Here is a 20,844-nt window from a genome sequence, read left to right as displayed (position 1 = left end):
GCTAAATTTCACATTTTAGTTTGCAACGATTTCCCCTTGTCCTGTTGCAACAGACCTTGCTAAGGAGTCTGTCCCTTTTTTTGTGTCCCTTTAGTTACTGAAGGGACAGCTTCCCTTTACATACTGAGCGGGTCATCTTTGGGATCAGCCACAGTGTTTACTCAGCTCTAGGTTTTACATTCTGCTTCTATGGACATCTTCTGAATCTGCAGCAAGCAAATAATTTGATCATTCCCTGCCTCAGCTTCTCATCTGCGAATGGACCAGTTACACTTCCTGTGGCTGCTGAGGGTTGTTACTGTTGGTAAAGAGGAGCTGCCATGTAGTAGGAGCTGCATGAGAGACAGCACCAAAGGCTGCTTTCCAGCTGCTGAGGTGATTCACCCTGACATGCAGTTATTCTTTTGCTACGTTTTCAGATTCCTCCATTATGTGGTGGCTCTCACATAAGCCAATGCACACCCACTCAGTCTGTTGATCTTTACATTGCAACATCACATGCTAGCAACTTAGACTTTCCTTTCACTTGGATTGTATTTCTACTCCTGTTGCCCAGCTCTGTGGGAACTTCCCTAGAAATGAAAAGAGAGAAAACTTCCCGGATTGAAAAGAGAGACAGAAACCCATAGTTCTTCCTGAAAGGAGCAACAAGCCTTTTGTAAATGTAGCTTTTGCTACATTCCTTCCTATCTGATGCCCTGCTGGCAGGAGCTTGGCCTTCTGATACACCCAACCTTAGCTGCAGTATGCCTTCCAGAAAATAAGCTGTTGCCTCTCTATGTTGAATTCCAACTGCAGTCTTGGAATCATGGTTGGCATGGTTGGCAGTGGGGCTGTTCTCCCTTATGATGTGGTACTGCAGTGTTGGGAACTTATAAGGACTTCCCCTGAGCTGCTTGACACTTGCCAAAGAAATGGGATGCTGGCTAGGTAGATCTCTGCCTGGCATGTTGTGGTTGTGCATCATGTTTTGGTTGCTGATTTGTTCCCTGTCTTCACTGTTTGTTCCTCAGGCTTCAGACAATTGACTCTTGATGCAGCAAAAGATGGCTAGTAGTTCAGGCTCTTAAGAAAACACAGGCTTTGCTTCAGACACCCTTGTGTCCATCAGCATTTATAGTAATAATGATGATACAGTAAAAATTTATAGTAATTTGCTGTGCTTACAAAATCAGAGGAAGAATATTGGAAGTTTTTATTCTGAAGTCAGTGGCCTGGAAAAATGGCAGTGGCTTCCAACTGAAGACCTAAGTACATACGCTCAGTAGCTAGGAAAATCAAGGCTCTTATTTATATTGGACAGTGATCTAAAACCTGCCTGCCTGTATTCATTTAATAGGGCTAATTGCAGGTAGATATTAACTTGGTGATTAATGAGATGGAAATAGGGAAAACAAGGCCAAGATTTTCAGGCAAGAAGGGCTGTTTTGGATATATCCATTTTTGGATGGTAATTCAGGGCATTTCTAAAGGAGACTCGATTTTTAAAGTAACTGTGATCAGTTCTTGATGTGGATACCAGAAAATCTGAAAGTACTGTGTGTCTGAACAGCTTAATCTAAAACTTAGAGCAAGCAGCCGTGCCCAGCACAACTCTCTTCCTCTGCTCTGCTCCCCAAAGCTGCGCTTTTGAAAAGTTTTCTTTAAGTAGAATCCAAGCAATGCTGACCAGATTAGATCAGATAACAGCAGGGCAGGTTCGGTGGCTTCTGTAACCTCTCATAGCTCCAAAGAGGAGAGAAAGAAAAGCAGCTTACGGGGTTGTGGGTAAGAGTCTAGCAATGGCTTATATAAAGCTCAGTGGTAATGCCCCAAACACATTTATTGTTATGTGTAAACAGTGTCGGTCCATTAATTTATAGTGGTATCTTTTAGCTGCTATTGGCATGTGCCTTCTTGGCTTCTTCAGACACACATTCTGATCCTTTCCTAGCAATGACGGACTGAATTTCCTGTTTTTGAATTTTGTAGAATTGTCTAAAAGCCAGATGAAGACCTTACTTTTAATTTTTCTCTTCCTGTTTTAGACCTTCCTGATTCAATTATGTGAGTTCTGTCTTTTAGAACTATCCTGTTCTCTGAGGCTAGCACACATTTTAAACCTGCTTCACTGGAACGGCTCCTGAGTCTTGCTAGGAATGCGGCATTTTGCCTGGGTCATTGACAGGCAGCAAGTGAGCATATGTTTGAAACTGAGAAGTGCAAACTTGAGAAAGATGGCTAAGAACACTTTCTGTCTGGCTAACTATAGTCTTGTTATATGGGAAGCTTTTAAAGATTGCAGAGGTCATCTCACACGAAGATTAAACCAGCCTTTTGAAGATACTGAAGATCTAGGAGCTTGCTGATAACAAAAGATTCTGATACTGTGTCATGATTCTGGTACTGTGATACATGTGATAGCATGATACATGCTGTCTTCCACTACCCAGTTCAGTTCCCTTCCCCGTGTCGCTGTTTTAGTGCATGATTAAATACTGAGAAGTAGTACAAATACGTAATGTGCTCTTTGCTCAAGTTCACAGCTTAATTAAATAATTCAGTGTATGTTCATTGCCTCTCTTGAACTTTTCCATCCTAGCAGTGAAGATGGGATCCATTATGAGAGCTGGCAGAACTGAAGAGAGCTGTGTTGTTTCTAATCTTGTCCTTTCTTGCTTTATCTTTCAGCTGAAATCTAGTTTACATTTTGTCTCTCCCTGAACCTCCATTTTCTCTTTTGCCCAGTACTCCTCACTACTTTTCTGTTTTCCTCATGGTCTTTATTAGATTGTGAACCCTGTACTGAATGTTATAGTTGCTCTGTTTATAAAGTGCTTGGCCCCATCCCTCAAAAGCCCATCATCTGATCAAGTCACATGGACCGTTTTCTTTGGCCAGCAGCCACATAACATGGAGTAATTAGCTTATTGCATATTGTCATTTTAAATGCCTTAATGCCTGAAGGCCATCCTGATCTCATTTTGTTCAAATAGCTGGTTACAGGTTTTTGCAGTCATTGTAGATGTGAATTATTCTATTTCTGCCAGTCAGTCTCTTGCCCAGCATCCTTTGTCCAAATCCAGGCATCCACTTGATGTTTCTGGTCCTCTGGTTTGTGTTCAGACCCTTAACAGGGCTTTGGTTCCCATCATGGAAACCTCTTGCAGGGGTGATTTTGTGCCCAGGCATCAGCACTGTGAGACATGCATGTTTCTGCACTACTGAAATTGTTGCTGTGACACAAAGAGCCAAACCTGTTCCAGTTGCAGAGGCTTTCCTCAGTTTGGAGAGAAAAACATCTTTTATGTGGTTCTGCTGCTCCTTTACTCTTGAAAGCAGTAGTGATTTGAGTCTGATTTCTCTCTGGTTGGACCATTTCTTTGTTAAGATTTCACTCAAATTTCAACAAACTACTCAATGAAGCCTTGTGAGCTTTACCTCTTGGTAAATTCCTATTTATCTGGAGAAGTAGAGTCTTGAGTATTAATGTGTTCTGAACATCCTGTAGGAACTAAGTGCTGAGCCCAGGAGTGTGCCTGGTCAGCTGAAGGATTGCTTATGGCTTTTAGTATTGGCATCGGTGTGCAGGTGCATTAACAGGAATGATACTTGGTGTTTACACTGATGTAGAGGAAATAATGTCCATAGTTTCTGATGCACGAACCAGCTGTATTCACTGTCACGCCTTCTGAATTTCCGTGTCCTTTCTATCTAGAATTTACATCCCTCTGATTGAAAATATTCTGGTTTGTCTGTTGTTTTGTGGAAACTTGCATTTTCATCTGTGGGAAAGTTAATGTTCTTTAGATTGCTTATGGGAAATTATTAGGTACTGTATGATATAGGAGGGGAGGATTGTTTCTGTTCTGTACTAGCTGTGCCCTGAGTGGAGTGTTGCCCAGGCCGTGCATCCTATCCCATTTGCACTTGGGCACATGTTGTGATAGCTGCATCCTGAAGTGGGAGCTGGTTGGGGTGGAGGTGCCAGCCTTGGGAGATGGTTACTACCTGTAACCCATTTGAATCAGGTAGAGTTAAGTGCACTTAGCTCAAAGCAACGTGGCCTTTTGTTCTTATTTCTTGAGCTGATTTGAAACTAAGCAGGGCTTACTTCAGGAGTTTCTTAGTGCTACTTTTAGTATCTCCCTTTTAAAATGGATCATCCCTGTGATTTATTTGTCCTTCTGGCCCATCAGCTTTTTATGTCATTTATTTCCTTGGATTCTTGCACGAAATAAGAGATATCCTTCTATTGCCACTTCAAGTTTTGAAAAGCCATTAAAAACTGCACAGACTCACTATGATCCCCACGATGTGTTGCCACATTAAGCTGTGTGCTTGGCAGCAGCAGCACCTTACTGTCCATGAAGACACAAAGATGTCTTCTGACAAAGCGTGCAGCAGGGTGCATCCCTTGGCAGTCTCACCTGCCAGCCTCATGTGACCTCAGAGCTGCTGCAGATGCAGGTCCCCAAATGTTGGGTGACTCTATGAAACAACCTTTCAATAAAGGCAGCAACTCATAAATAGTAAAAATAAAAGCCATATGCTGTAGGAGTGTGTCAGGAAGCCACATATATAACTATAGCTTCCTCACCCTGGGGACATGCTCTGTTTCAATTCCACCCAGGTATGAGACAGATTTGTTAGGCTATGAAAATGGGCAGAGAACGGCACACCTTTGCCTTCCTGTGTTAGGTTAGCTGTATCTCAAAGTTGGATAAAGTTAGCTGCAACATGCTGAACAAAGCCCTTCTTGCAGGTAGCCTGAAATTTCTTCCCAGGCCTCCATTCTGAGTGCCTGGACACACACAGCTCCTAGAGTAGGAGGCACAGGTGGCCAGAGCAGTAGGCTTTAGGAGAAGAAGTTGGCTGCATAGACATATTAGATGTAACCACATGAGCTTGTCCAAGCTTGACGAGGTTTAATATGACTATCCCTGTTCTTTGGAAAAGAGCCTTGAAAGTGAAAATAAGGCCTGGCTGAAAAGTGCTGATACTTGACTCATTTCCATTGCTTTATAAACTTGTAATTTTAGTTTTTGAACTTGTTTTCTTCTAAGGAGCCAATCTGAGTTACTTTATGGACTAGTCTGGCCATGCTCAACATTTCAATAGACCTCATTATGTAGAAAGGATTTCTTCCTAGATATTATGTACCAGGCAGGCTTTATCCTTGATCTCATAACTTTCAGCTCCGTCCTCCAACCGACCAAGTTTTGGTTTTGCAAAGCAAAAGCTATTTCACCATTTTCTTAAGAGAAGAGAGTTCATGTTTTAAATGAGTGACAGTGTTATAAATGAAGTGTAATCACTTTCTGCTTGTTGTTTGGGTGGAGATAACTGGAATGGCAAATGAATGTCATAGTTTTTCTGGTAGTAACCTACACTTGGATTATTGCCACTGTCACTGATACAGTATTACATAAACATGTTTAGATACATCACATAAAAGGCTTTGTGAAAAGACCATTGTTGCAGGAGGAAGCTCCCCAGAAATGCCTAAATTCAGACTTTGTGAGAAGTCTGAGAGAACTGCACAGCTGTTTATAATTGTGTGAGATATCAGGTCTATTCTATATGATTCTTATGGGAAGATTTGTTTTTGTTTTTTTTTTATTGATGAGATGGTAAGAAATTATAATGCTTTTTGAAGCAAATGTCATTCCAGAGCTAGTTGGGAAAAAACACCTTAACTCTGAATTTCTTTCTCTCTAGATACGTTTTTGCCATTTGGCACTTGTGTTAAAGCTTGAATAAATCCACGTGTTTCAAACAATATATACAGCTTGTGCTTCAGAGGCTTTGGGATGTCAAGTTTGGGACTGACATAATTATACTGAGAGTGAGTAATTCCCTGCCCCAGGCACACTTCCCATGTGGGCATATCCCAAGATCTCTTCATCACTTACATTTAGCCAGATCCGGAACTGATTGTGCCAGACTTGTCCTTGTTCCTTCACAGAGCTGCACTGCCCATCTGTGAGCACTGAGCAGCCATGTAGTGTGCTCGCACAGCACGTACACCCTGCCTTTCACTCTCTAAAAAACATCGTCCTTTCTTGGACAGAAAAGGATCCTCACAGGCAAACTCTTCAGGCTTGGCTCGAGACTTGTACTGCAGCAACTGCATAAACCACCAAGCAGTATTACTGGTATAGAGACATGGGAACCTGGTGTGTCATATACATGTGCAGAGCCTGCCTTATCCTGCATCTTTCTGCATGCCTCAGTGGGCAATGGGGAAACAGGTACCTGAAAGGAGGCTGGGATGTGCAGGTAGCACGCGTGGTCAAGCTATGCTAATACGTGAGTCTGGCAGTGGAACTGCACCCAACTAACTAATGGGTGACAGACAATTTACTAAGTCTGAAAGCTTCTTCAGGCCTGCAAATTTCTGTGTTCTTATTTTTCAGTACACATTTTTTTGTCCTCTGTTTGTGTTTCTTTAATCCCCAGGTTCCCTTAAAAGGAATAACTCTGAGAAGGACTCAAGAGCATAGTTTTACATGGAAACAGTATGCTTGGGGGCCCTGGCTAGTTGAGGCAGGGTGTCTAGAACTGCTTTCTTCCCTCATGCTGTCAGCATGCTGCTAGGATCAGCATATGAGTGTGCATGACTTGAAATTCAGGCAGCTTCACTCCTAGTGCTTTAACAAGACCATGCTTGGCCAGGAGAGAGACAAGAGATGAACAGATATTCCTGGGGGGAGGGGGAGAGAAGGGAAGGGAATGCTATATTTTACAAAACTTAGATTTAATAATATGTGAGTGAGTTTTCAGTGATAAAACTGATTCAGGGAGACTGTTGTGCACATACTCTAAGTTTGGACCCTGAATCATTAGCTGCTGTTCTTTAGTATCTCTTAATGAAGGAAAAGATGCCATTTCAACCAAAATTTTTCAGGGAAAAAATATCTCTGTGATGAAGACTGCTTCTTGCTTTATTAATGAAATGAGCCAGTTGTGTTCCAAATTTGGTACGCAATAAAGTTTATCTCTGGGCAAAGAAAAGTTAGCTTCAAAAGTTATTGCAGAAATAAGTGGGGAAGCTGTGACCCTCTGCTGTCCTTCAGAAGGGGAAAAGTGCAAGTTGCTTTTGCTTGCAGGTCTTGCTGTGCATTTTAGGAGATTCTACAGCATAGTGAAATTCATGCCTCTGGTCAACCAGAGCATTCTAGAATGAATGAGGTGCACGCAGGGAATAGTTGTTTTCCTGGGGGAGAGTAGGTAGAGAGGGAAGAAGAGGCTGTAAACACAGCGGGCACCACAGGAGGAAATGTGCAAGTGGCTTGTGTTGAGTGCACAAGAGAAGTTGATGGCTCAGTGGGACCTGGATGATCAGGAGAAGTTTAGCACTGGGCTTTATTCTCCCACCCTCCATCAAGCTGCCGGCTAGCAGTGTGGAGCATGTGTGTATTGTTAAATTTATCAGGCATTGCCGTTTGTAGTGAATTGTTCTCATGGGAAAGCTCTGTTAGCCCAGTGAGTAGGAAATGTCTCAAAGTTGTGCATTGAGAGTATGTGTCAATTGTTTCCTTCCAGGCATTTTGGGAAGGGAGCCTAGAACTTTATCTCAGCATTTGCAACAGCGTAAACAGATGCCGAGTACTTCAAGTATGCAGAAAAGGAAAACATCTTGATTGGCCACTCTGAACAGACTGTGAGAGAAAAATTAAAAAGAAAAGGGAAAAAAAAAAAAAAAAAGGGGGTGGGAAGGCATGGAAAAGGACAAAAAGTGACGTTAACTAAGGCTCTCCCATGCAGAATAGTGAAAAGCAGTTAAGTAATGCAGATGTTGGCCTGTATGTATGCAACTTAGTTTCATATCACCAAAATCAGTTCTGTGCACACATGATCAAAAGATTAAAGAGATTGTCCGGTTCTGTTGGCAGCATATTAAAGCATTAAGACCATGGGCTTGCTATGATGTGTTTGTATTATCAAGCTGACCACAGAATTAAAGTGATTCAAAGGAGGACGTTGTCTAAATAGAAAAAGTCAGAATCACCCCAATCTATTTTCATCTGGCTTTTGCATTTGATCTTGTAAGAATTCCTTGGACAGATAGCACTGCCCCATGTTCCCATGTTTCCCAGGAGCCATCCCTACCCTAGCACCTGCTACTTGTACTCAGATAAGATTTCTCTATCCCTGTGTAGCATTTATGCCATCTGCTGTGTTACAGCTGATATTTTCAGTTTCTGGAATAGCTTTCCTGGTTTTGTGTGCCACAGCAAAGACTTGTTTTCAGATGTTGATCTGCAAGTCTTTCTGTAGGTTTCACCAACTTTGGCATTACTGCTCTGCCTGTTTCCAAGGGCCTCTGTGTTTTGAGCCCATTTTGGAAAGATCGTTGTGCTGGTGCTCTGGGCTGGAGGCAGCAGATGCCCATCCCTTTCCTCCTGCCATTGTTGTACTGCCTCACTTTGGACCTTGCTCGATCCTGGATTTCTGTTTCTTTTTTCGTCCTGCTCCCTGAGATGACAAGTTATTGGTACTGTGCCGGATGGTTATACAGTGTTGGCAGCCCAGAGCATCAGGAGATGTGCACGTAGCAGTGAATTTGCTGGCTCCTAGACTGTGCACTGTGGAGTTTCTGCAGTGAGCTTTATGATGCCTTACACTAGGCAGAACTGGCTAAAGAGTAACTTCACTCTGAGAGATTTTCAGTAACACCCTACTATTTAATGTCTCTATATTATTAGCATTATACATCTTTGTATCTTTATATTTTATATTTTATGTTTTATTAATTCAGTGTGACCTTCTGCATAGTGGCAGCTTGTACAGAAACTACAGCTTGCTGTAGCACTCTGTTCACCAGAAATGCTGTGATTCGTTTTGAGAGCCATCACCAGCACTTACTATGTCTGTGATTGAGCAGGGAGTTCTTTTATAAGCCTCTGGTCTCTGTTACAACTTACAGAATCATAGAATCACTTTCACCTAACGAATTAGTTTGGAGCCAAAATGCATCACATTTAGTGCCAGTCTAAGGATGAGTGTGTATCTTATTGGAAAATTTTTTCTCTTCTAATTTTTTTAGTCTTTATGAATAAAAAAATGCAGTTTTTAAGGAGCCTTTTTTCAGATGCTTTTCTATGCTTTAGTAACTCAGTAACAGTTTGCACTTAAAATTTTTCATTTGTCCTCTGTGTTTGCTTTTTGCAGGAGTTACTCTTAGAGATCTGTGCATGTGAATAATTTTACTGGGCTATGAAGCATGCATGTGGATGGGTGTGAGAGGCAGTGTTATATGCATATGGCATGAGCTATTTTCATAAGCCTCTAGCCCTATCCCCGAATAAAGCTCATTATTCCATTCTTTGCATAGTCCTTGGGCTATACCATTAGCTCTGTTAAAATTGTTGTCATGAAGGGCCGTGCTGGTCAAGCAGCCTCAGATGCTTTCCGTATAACATTTCACTTGCACAGTAGGTGAACAACTCACCAAACTTTACAGCTGGCCTCAAGAGTGTGTGGAATTTGTAATGACAAAAGCAGAGTCTCAGCGAGGAAAGTACCAGACCTGACACCTCACAGATAAATTGAGAGAAAGGTTAGGAGTGCATTTTTGAATAGGATATTCTCAGGCTCATGTCCCACGTACAGCTCTGCCTGTGGGCTGCCTGATCATCCATCATCACACATTGTCATTGCTGATCCACTGCTGTCCCTTTTGGTGTTCTCAGACAAGGTGTCTCACAAGAGAACAATGTTTTCAAAGGCTGTTTTTCAAGGGAAAGAATAGATTGTTATGGAAGTTGAGGATTTTGTGACAATTTTTTTTTTTGTGACAAAATTTTGAGTTTCTTAATCTCAAAGATTGGACTTAGAGCAATTGCATACACAGTGAAGTTAACTCATAGCTTCTCTCTGTAGCTTTACTGTTTTGCTGGCATTTCCAAAGCAACTTCCTGCAACTGCACGAATAATCTGGAACCACGTAATGCTGCTGAAAAGGAAACAACAGTAATAGGTGCAGCTCACAGATGATCTCAGAGAGCAGTGCAAACTGCAGTAAGGAAAGGAAGATCTGTGGAGATGAGTAGAAAGCGGGGGCTAGTTTTCCACCTTACTTTCCCAAGTGAAGCCTGACTTTTGTTGCTCGCTTAAGTCAGTTCTTAATTTTTAGTAAAAGGGAGAGAGGTGTGGGCACAGTCTGCAGGACTCTGTATCTGGTATCAGAGAAGCATATCTGCCTTGAGATGCCGTCACTGTTGTCTTCTCAGGTGCCACCCTCATGACAGAACCTTCTGTGGGTTTAGGAGTGATGAAGCTTATCATAGAATCACAGAATGGCCTGGGTTTAAAAGGACCACAGTAATCATCTAGTTTCAACCCCCCCTGCCACAGGCAGGGATGCCAACCACTAGACCAGGCTGTCCAGAGCCACATCCAGCCTGGCCTTGAATGCCTTCAGGGATGGGGCATCAACAACTTCCTTAGGCAACCTGTTTCAGTGCTTCACCATCCTCTGAGAGAAAAAATTCCTCCTAATATCTAACCTAAACCTCCCCTGTCCCCTTCACTTTCTGCAGTATGTTTCAGGAGAGCTGATAAATATCCTCTCTGGGAGATAGATGTGGGTGCTGGAGTCAGGGCCGAGAGTGTTTTATCTGTGCTCCTCATCAAAGCCACAGCAGTCACAGAGGCTGGTGTCTGAAGGCTGCAATGTGGGATGGCCTCTCCTGCCTTGGAGGAGCCACCTGCCAAATGAGTTGGTTCAGCAGGAAGGATTTCAGCTCCCCTAAAGCTGAAGCCTTGGCCTTTTCCTGAGTATGTGATCTGATACAGTTGCATGTGTTTTTAGCAACTATCCATTCATGTGAGGTGTAAGTATATGTTAAAAATAGCTGTATATGAGGTGTAAATATATGCTAAGAATAGCTGTATGTGAGATGTAAGTTTATGCTAGGAATTGATGTATATGAGATGACTGAGCCAGTGACTCTGCAGAAAGGTAGCTCAGCAGAAATTCGTTTCTGGGTGTGAGCAGAAGCAGCTGACTATATGCAGATAAGACAGTTGTTTTCATGTGCAGTTAGGGCTCATTTATTCAGATAAATGTACTTTAGTTAGTAGTAGGGTATGTGTATTTAGCTGCACTAGTTGGATACATGGAGAAATGAATGGGGAAACCAAATTTTGACAAAAGCATAAGACAACATCATTTATCTGAAGCAGCTGCTTTTAAAGCTTGAAGAAAGAAAGCAGAATTATCTAGGCACAGAGAAAGACATGTTTTCTTTAATCAGAAGGAAAGGTTTTTATCCCAGGCTGATAAAATATGGAAAGCCCTGAAAATAAAACATTTTTTATCAAACCCATCAAAAGGAAATAGCAATTGGCAAATGTAGATGAAGTGCTCTATTTTGAAATAAAAGCCTTTAAGAAAGGGAGAAGGCATAATTTGTATTTCCAGTGAGCATACAAAATTTGGTACTTAATTCTTACTTCGGAAAGCATCAAGTACTTTGAAGTTTGCAGTAACTTGTATCAGGAGTCCTTCCTTGCTGCTCTAATATCCTAGTAGTAGTTGGATGCACAATGGACTGCGTGCTCAAGAGATATAAATTTTGTTGCTCTTTGCTCTTCAATTGAACTGGATCAGTTTGCAGAAAGTAAGTGTGCAGTCTGACCAATGTATTTTGCAAAACAAATGGGAAAAAATAATGTGGAATTTTTTTAATACAGTTATATATTGTATTGCAAAATTAGTATGATGGCCTTCTGTGGTGGTGGTTTTTATTTTTAAGTGAGTCAGGAGGACTGAATAATTATCCGTGTTTCTTCAGTGGAATGCTTTCTCAGAAATTACTGTGTTAAAAATACTGCTCCAAATGGTTGTTCAGCAGTCCATAGCTCACTTTTGGAGCCAAGAAACACACAATATTAGGCCAGTAATGATGGATACTTTGCTCACCTATTTGAATGAAATGCAGCATGAGCTCTACTGACCATTCATGCACAGACTGCATGCAGTCAAAGTCAATATTTGCTGTATTTCTGTTTCTTAGGTCATCACACTGTTTACATTGGGGTCCATGTGCCGAAGAGCTACAGAAGAAGGCGGCGTCATAGGAGAAGACCTGGGCACAAAGAAAAGAAAGAAAAGGAGAAAATTTCTGAGAATTACTCTGACAAATCAGACGTAGAAAATGCTGATGAGACAAGCAGCAGCATCCTCAAACCGCTCAGTAAGTACTGGTGTTGATTGTCACTCACAACAGTGGTCCATTGTCTAGTGATTTGCTCCTGATCTGATCATGATGGAGAAAAGTGGATCAAGGAAAACAGTCACCTTGTGTTGCAGGATCAGAACAGTCAAAATTGCTTGCTATCGGATGGTGGTTGTGACTTGGAAAAGGCCAGAGCGGATATTTCATCCCTCTGCATTACCTCAGTTTGCTCCTGAGCTAGTGCCAGTCAGCAGCAGGCCAGCGTTTTTAGAAGCAAGCTGACACTGCGTGTAAGGAGATAGCAAGGAAACACAAAGACTGAGGACGTGCTTGGACAGATCAGTTGCAGCTTCTGCCCTGGCTCTCAGGATGAATATACCATGGTTCAACCACCCCGTGATTTCCACTAGAAATGGTTTTCTCGGAGCAGGTAGATAAGCACCAAGACCATAGCTATAGGCTGTGAGAAACGCATCCTCCTGGGATTTGACTTCATTGTGTTAATAAGTTATGGGGAACAGCTCAGGATGGTATAGCTCAGATTCTTGAGAATAATTCCAGGTGGTTGGAGTTCTAGTACACAGCTAGCTTGTAAGTGAGAAAATGCTTCCTGAGCTAGAGGGAGAAGAATGCAGGGGTCTTAAGACCTGGTCTTTGAAGAAAGATGCAAGTTACTCATTTTGAAATTGTGCTGCTGCATAGTTATTGCATTTAAAGACATAAACGTGGGATCAGGTCAGTCATGTCTGTAGGCCAGGGCCTTTTATTCTCAGTAGTGCAGATACTTCAGAGAATGAAAAATAAGTCGCAAAGACCATTTGGTCTTTCTCCAGTTGTTCCCAAGGAAGTGTTCTTGTCAACACTCAGAAACCAGTAATTGGCTTAAGACAGAAATAAATAATTATCTGTCTTCAGGTGCTCAAGAACTTCAATGTTACGTTTTTACCCTTAAGTCTCTGTTTTGTTTTTTTTTTGCATGCCAGTGACCAAACCTGTATAAATTCATTTTTGGATTCCGGATATATTGATTTCCTGGGGGAATGATTTCCAGGAGCTGATGATTCTGATGGATTAAAAACCTATTTCTTTTACCAGATTTTGCTTTGATGCCTTTTGTTTTGCTAATCTTTGTTTCTGATGTTTATTTGAGAAAAGGTGAACTGTATTTTTTTCCTGTTGTCTTCACATTTCAGTATGTTCTTGTCTACTCTTTCTTAGCATGCGAACATATGCAGTCTTTTAATCTCTCTGTCTGAGCATTTCCTCAGTCTTTTCCAACCTGACCTATTTGCATTATGTACTTTGGGAATAGGATCAGTTAAATCCCACGCAATATTACAGGTGACCCATGCAATGGTGTTAATATTTACATGATTTGTAACTTTTTCTGTGTAGTTGACCATCTCATGTATCCAGATATTTTACCAGGTTCTGGCCGTGGCTTGCTGTTGCGCACTGGTGGCCAGATCTTTTTACAAGCAGGCACTGTTAATTTAGAACACTGTAAAGGATAGGAGTAGTTCAGGTGACTATCTTGGATTTCCAAACATTGAATTACTTGCTGTCTCATCTCCTCAGTTTTTTTCCCCTCTCGTTCTGAGTGTGTAGTGACACCAGACCTCCTTCAGAAATTTCTCCCTTTCTGTTCTTTATAAGTGGTTTTTTATTTCCATTTAGCTTTCTGCTCCTTAGATGGTTAATGATCTGAGATAGTTGGATATTGAAGCTGTACCAGCTTCAGTGTTTCTTACTGGAACTTTGCTGAAGGTTTTTGAGTGTCTGGTTGGCCTATGTGTGTGACGTATCCAGCTGCTCTCTTTGCTGACATGAAAAGCATGTCCAAGAGAAAATCAGTTCTCTACAGATGAAAAGAAGCATGACTCACCAACCTAGTCTGCCTTTCGTTACTAGCAATCTTGGCAAGAAATCTCAGTACAACCCTTTTTTTTTTTTTTTGTTTTGTTTCATTTTTGTATTTAATCTAAAGTTCATTTTCAAAAGAGGGCTAAGAACACGAGTAAGAAAGAATGGGGAAATGAAATATTTTGCTTATATTTGAGGCACCTTGTCAGAAGAGTATATGTGACATGAATTGAAGTATCTTTTAGAACTGAAGCTTAGAAGAATGCGACAGGCAAAGGACGTTTGAGAGGGAGTGAGGGGTGTGATTTGGCAAAAGGAGAAAATATGATTGCAGTGTTGCCCCAGTGGAGGAAGAGTTGAATTTTGATTTTCTTCTTACATGGGGGAAAATAGAAAAAAATAGAAGAAACAAGATGGGAAATGCAGAGCTTGGAGACAGTCAGGCCTAATTTAGGGAGAGCGAACATTAGCTTAACATGCCGAACATTATTTTACATTGATGAATAGTTATAAAGGGATGGCACTGGTCAGAGCTAGGCCAACTGTGCAGAGTCCTGGATCTGCACTTGAGGTACACAATGTTTTGGTGCCTTCAGAGAAGAAAAAATCTGTGCTGGATGCCAAGGAAAGCAGAAGTCCTGAACCCACTGTGAAGGGACCTGAGAATAGAAGAGCTGAGGGTGTTGCAGTTTGTAGGATTAAGAGCTGCTGGGACAGCTGTGTTAAGGGCCTTTGCAGAATGTTCCTTTGCACAATGGCTGGATGTGACCAGGGCTAGTCATTATCACCTATGCTGACCACTAAAAACGGTACTGGATTCCTGCAAGTTTCAGGGACCTGCCAAAACCCAAGACTCAATTAACACTGTGTGGCAGGTATGATGTATAAGATAGTTGAGAATCTTCAGAATTCAGAGTCTTCAGAAATTATTCAGAGGGGAATAATACGTGTATGAAAGCATAATGAGACAATAAAATGAAAGTGCCATTTATGTAGCTACTGGTGAGATGAGGGGACTGAATGGTGAGATATTTTAATCTTTTCCTTAGTATTGGAAGATTTTCATATATTCTGGGTTGGTTTTTTGTTATTTTTTTCTCAACTATATTTTAAAGCAAGCAAACCCCAATTGTAAATTAAGGAAACCCAAACATTTCAGGGAAATATGCGTTGTGTCTGAGTCTACAAAAACAGTAATTTGCGTATCTACTTCTCTGTTGTTTTTTGCAATCATTAGCTTGGCCAAGTAATTGTCACTCCAGATGGAGTATAATTCTTAGTTTGTCTTCAGATATAAGGACAATCATGTAAAGACTGACTTGTGAAATCTCTATTAATTAAATTGTCTGAACTGTACTCTGAACTTATGATTTTTGAGCAGAAAGCTTAAGTCACGTTTTTATTTGATACATCTCTTTTATTTCTTGATCTGTGAAGTCTAAACCTAAATATTTCACCTGAAGTTGATTCCTCAGCTTCTTTGGTAAAAAACCCTGTGATCAGATTTTGCCTAAATTTGAATTTGAATCAGGACGTCAAACTGCTTATACCACAGAAACAAACCTGATGAAACATGTCTGCGGATGGAGTCGAGCAAGCAGTCAGTCCATAAATGCAAATTTGCCTATGAACGTTTTGTTCTGGCTCAAAACCAGCCTAGTTACACATTGTATTTGAGAACTGGTGCGATTTGGAAGTATCAATACTTCTTTAAAAAAAATAAAATCTATGTCTTGTTCAGCCAAGCAAGCCATGCTCTGAGAGTTTGTAAACAGCCTTCAACTCTCCCATCTGGAGAGAGTTAGGCAAATGGAACGTGTACAGATGGACTTTACCTAGTGTAACTTACTGCTTAAGGAAGATGCCTGCTTTAAAAGCCCGGACAGGAATATCGTGTGATGTGCTGAGGAGGAGGAGGTATTTAGGCGATGTTCCTGCTCCAGAGCCCTTTCAGGGCATTCCAGGCCTGCGGGGGCTGTCTCTGTGCTCAGAGAGAAAATTGGTTCACGCCCTTGTTTTCAGGCAGGACTGCTGACACTGGTGCTAGCTGAAATGTGGCTTCCTTTAACCGCAGACTGTTACAGATCCCTGCTCCAGGTGAGATATACCAGCACCTCAGTTCTAAAAGTAGCCGCTCTAACTGGCCTGGCCTTGCCTTTCAATTACGACCAGTAAGAATGAAATAAACTTTTAGCAGTGGTTATTCGGTACCATCCAGGAAGGTGGCATGGAAGTATTCTTGGGAAAAATGTGTATGATTTCATTACTTTAAGCAGGCTTTAAATAGCCTCTCCTTACCTGCTTTAAAACACATATGAGAGTGAGAAAACATATATTTATGCTGTTGGAACACTGAATTGTTTCTAGAATACCTGACCTGCAGAAGGAGAAGTATGGCCTATTGAAAGAGATTGGGTAAAATAGGGTTTTCAGAGAGAAAATTAGTAGTTTTGCAGTGCTAATGTCTGTGATATTGACCTGCTAGAATTTTAGGCACATCATCTGTCAGTCCTGGTTAACCCTCATGGTGGGTTGGAGGGAAGACTCAGCTGGAAGTGAGTGGAAAGCCACGGAAGCTTGTAAGCTGGCATGTGCAGTGGTGTTAAGCCTGGTTCCGCCTCCTCAGGTCAGCTGATTGCTCATCTTGATACAAGGCAGATTATATAGTTTCCTTTACTTGCAAGGAGTGAGAAAAGGGAGGAAAAAGGAAAGCAGATAGATGCTTCTTTTTCTGCTAGGCTACCAGCTGAACCCATTTCCCTCTTCCTCATTCTTTCCCACAGCCATGTAGAGATTTTTTCCGTGAGGAAGTGCATCTCTGCTCAGTCTGGGAAGGGGTTTCTTCTTGATGTGTGGTTGCTCTCCAAGTTTACTTGGCTCACCTCCCTGCTACTTGTTTGAGGTGGCTGAAACCCAATGGAAGCGTGCCTTTTGGTAAGCACTGAAGCAGCAGGCAGCTTGTAGACACTGTTGGTGTACACAGCTGCAGGAGATTCTTTGTGGAAACACCAGTGCTTGTACAGGGCTTGTTTGGGTTACCTGGCCCAACCCTGTGCTCCTTAGACATGCAGCACAATAGCTGATAGATATAAATCTCTCTTCATTTTGAAACTGATGTAGTGTTTGGAATAACAGTACTTGACAAACATGGTACAGACTTAAGCATTAGAAGAAACAGAGGTAAGAAAATGGAAAATTCTTGTTTAGTTTATCTGCAAGGCAAACAACTTCTGAAAGTTAAGAAACTGTCAGTGTATATTCAGAACTCTGAATTCAGTGGTGAGGGTAAAAACCTTTTTATAGGCAAAAGTGATTTCAAAGCAATGGAGAGCAAAAAGCCTTAAACTGTAAAAGTGCCTAGCCCTTTCCAAAATTGTAGTCTAGGATTGGTTTTATAAATAATAGCTTGCAATACTGGTACCTCAAGGCGTTTTATGTAAAATAATCACCAAAATGATACCAGTAACATAGGTTGCAAAATATTTGAAAATTCTCCATTCTTCAGACCTTTAAAGCCAAAATAGCAATGAATGTTCTCAAAACTTTCATGAAATTAACTAGAGGCATGACTTCCTTTTGTCATTTCTCATTTTTCAGTTTAAAAAATAGGAGTGAGAAGGTGTTAGCATGGCTCTTTTGTTCTGTGTGGTGATGCAAAATGATATTCACTCCTCTGCTTTGTAACATTTTGCAGACCTGTTGATATGGTTTGCAGACTTGAGGAGAAGAGCCTTCATTCACAATTTTTGGAAAGGAGGTGATAGGCAAGTGGATCGCAGCATCTTAGGTCCTTGAGTTCTCTCTCCTCTGAACCACAGACTCTTGTTGGCTGCGTGACTTAAGTTCATCAAGAGTACATGAAAACAGGACTTTGGAACAGAGTCAGTGAAGCAGGATAAAGATGCAGTTTCCTTTGATGAAACAATAAGCTGTCTGCTGTTGTTGCTCTTCAGTATTAAATATGGGGCAACTTCATCCTTATCCTAATTATAGAAATTTACATGCATATGAACACACAGACACACATTCACACGTCTTTATCCTCCTCTTCTTCTCTAAAGACCAGGAGGAAGTCTTAAGCGGTTCCCTTTGCAATAAGGGCAATAAGATTAGATTTTCCTAGTATGTTATTGATATTGGGCAAGTGTAAAAGTTTTATGCCACAAGTTGTGGGATGTTGAGCTGCCCTGTGATTCTGTATGGCTTACTGACAGTTTTAATTAAAAAACTACTTATGGATCTGAAAAAAAATCACTGTTGCTGAAGTGAGAGATTTCTGTGAACTCAGCATAAGGCTTTAAAAAAATAGGATGGAGGAAAGGAAAAGTAGTATTTGCAGTGTACTGGAAATGGGCATTACAGAACATATATCCTTGTTCAGTGGACATAAAAAATGACTGTGATACTTAGCATTGGCAGGGGATTCAGCAAGAGCACAGGCTTAAAAGCAACAAGTACTAAAGAGGCACCTGAAAAACTGATAACCTGCAGTTTGTAATAGTATTTTCTTATGTCCTGCATTCTTTAAGACAACACAGTCTGAATTTGGCAGAAGTGAATACATGACAGGTGGATAAATAGAACCACAGAATATACATTTTGGAAAATCTTCAGAGAGATAAGTAGCTGTGAGTTGAGGCCATCTTTCATTTTACACTGTTAATGGCAGCTGTTCTGCACATGGTCCCATGAAGGCTAGGCTTACTGAAGGTTTTCTAAACCAGTTGAAGGGTGTAACTATGACTGTGTTTACAGGACACAAAAACAGCAACGGGGGAGTAAGGTTGAAAATCTGGATCTGTCTGTCAGTGTGGTTTCTAGAGGACTCGTATAGCAAGAGAGGGTGGGAAGGGAATGATATGTCATCCATCAAAGGTTTGCAGTTTACTGGGAGAAATTCCTCTTCCATTCGCCATTAATAGTTCTTGAAAGTTTCAGTACAGAAATTACTCCTGAGGCCTCAGATGTGAGTTAGGAAAAGAAAGAGAAAACCATTGCAGAGTCATTTTATTAAGGTACTATTTGAGGCTTGTGCTGTCTTTTTGGATGGTGATCTCTCACAGTGAAGGTGAGGTTTGGGCTGGATAGATCAGATTTGCTGTACAGGCAGCCCATTACCCCCATACAGATGGCTTCTTCCTGGGCTGTGGGTTAATATGCAGCTTTTAATAATTCTTATTTAAAAGGCATATTTCTCTCAAAACTGAATTCTATATAACCTGGTGATAGGAAAGGTGGAACCCTAGAGAATCTGGCCTTCTTGAAGCTTGCTGTAAGTTTTAGGTACATGTGCTAAGTCTGTACTGATGAATACTTGCATTTAAATAGTGCTTGGTAGGATGTTTTACATGGAGAAAGAACTGTAATTATAATGCATAGTCTGAGCCTGACAGATCCTTTAACATCAGTTGGCACCATTTTCTGAAAGGTGGTTAATCTGTGCTTGGTTTATCGAGATGCCTCAGGGATATAAAAGATTTTGTGGTAGGCAGTCTCGTAGCATGAATTCACCATGGTGATTTGTTTAAGTGGAGGCTTTTTTCATTTTTAATCCGAGTACAACAGTTTATCTGTTGGTTCTGGCTGCTGTGGGATGCACCAAAATTGATGTCATTAGTATCCTTAATTTTCTTTACATCTTGTTTTGCTTCTTGCATAATGAATACTTTTTTTGGCCCTTTCAGGTTCTTCATGTCATCTGATGGATGTAAATGCCTACATAGCAGTGGTACTCTGTGTGCACAGAGATAGTTTGGAACTATTTTTGTCTATTCAGAGCACTACCCCTGTCAGTATACCAGCCAGGGATCTCTTGAGGCCAAGCTACTCTGTTTTTCTGATGCATTCTCTCACTTGACAACACAATCTTTATCTTAAGAAGGCCCACCTAGGGGGCTGAAATCCCAATTGAATCCGTTGTGTCCTTGATTCTTTTAAGTGCTTCATCACATCCATAATTCCTGCTGAACATACATCCAGCTGTTTCTAGAGAACTAACTGTCCCACCAGTGGATCAGATACAATCTATTCACCTTATGCTTCACAGATCTTCAGAACCATCACTTTCTAAGGTATTTGTGCCCTTTTGTTCAATGCCTGTTCTTCTAAACAGTTTGCCTATGCAAGGCCTGAAACATTTTACATTGCCTCAGGTATGCAAATATGTCTCATTAACTCAGTAGGTTAGGGAACCCTCCATGCTCAGCCTGCAGGACCATGAGTCTCTCTGGGGGCACAGTGAGCCTTCCTGTCTACAGAAAGCCCATCTTGTCCTGAGGCACAGGCAGCAGACTGTCTGTGGCACTGCCTCGATGACAGCAATGAGGGTTTATTGGAAACCACCTATAGAAAGTGGAATTAGAGGCATCAGTCATACTTTCTGGAGAGTTTTTTCAAGCGTTCTATTGCAGGCCTCTCTTCACAAGGTGCAAACTTTGCAACTCTTCAGCACAGAGTTACCTCTTTTCAGGAGTGCTTGAACACAAAATGGAGAAGTAATAACACCGCAGTGTTAGAGAGGTGATTGGTGATTCTGCTACAATACAGCTTGCCCAATTTGTAGGTGCACCAGCCTGATCCAGAGACTACACATTAAAATGCACATCTTGGACACTTACAGAGTTATTCCTGTTTGTCTTATGCTTGAGTGTGAGGTTGCTTATATGTCTTCAAAAGAATGTGTTATCTCTTCGGCTTTTCTTCAGTGGACTTCCTATCTCTTCATATGCAGTAAGATTTATAATAATCTAAATTTCTGGTAACACATCCCAGCTTGTAGTGCTTGCTTTTCAGGCAAAGGTCCTGTATTATGGAG

General features: G+C 41.3%; 1 protein-coding gene across 5 annotated transcripts in view; it reads left to right on the top strand.

Moving 5' to 3' along the window:
- SLC4A4 (solute carrier family 4 member 4) overlaps nucleotides 1-20,844 on the top strand; it is a 227,988-nt gene that overhangs the window by 74,838 nt on the left and 132,306 nt on the right. For all 5 annotated transcript variants that reach the window (XM_042812002.1, XM_042812001.1, XM_042812003.1 and 2 more), the window contains one exon: nucleotides 12,006-12,185. In XM_042812002.1, the coding sequence (XP_042667936.1) occupies nucleotides 12,006-12,185 (180 nt within the window). The remainder of the gene's footprint in view (nucleotides 1-12,005; nucleotides 12,186-20,844) is intronic.

This window comes from Centrocercus urophasianus, unplaced genomic scaffold (assembly GCF_019232065.1).
Source record: "Centrocercus urophasianus isolate 14NV4802_14NV808 unplaced genomic scaffold, USGS_Curo_1.0 seq_13, whole genome shotgun sequence".
Lineage (NCBI taxonomy): Eukaryota > Metazoa > Chordata > Aves > Galliformes > Phasianidae > Centrocercus > Centrocercus urophasianus.
Note: the sequence above shows the minus strand (reverse complement) of the source record. Positions and strands in the feature narration are given on the sequence as shown.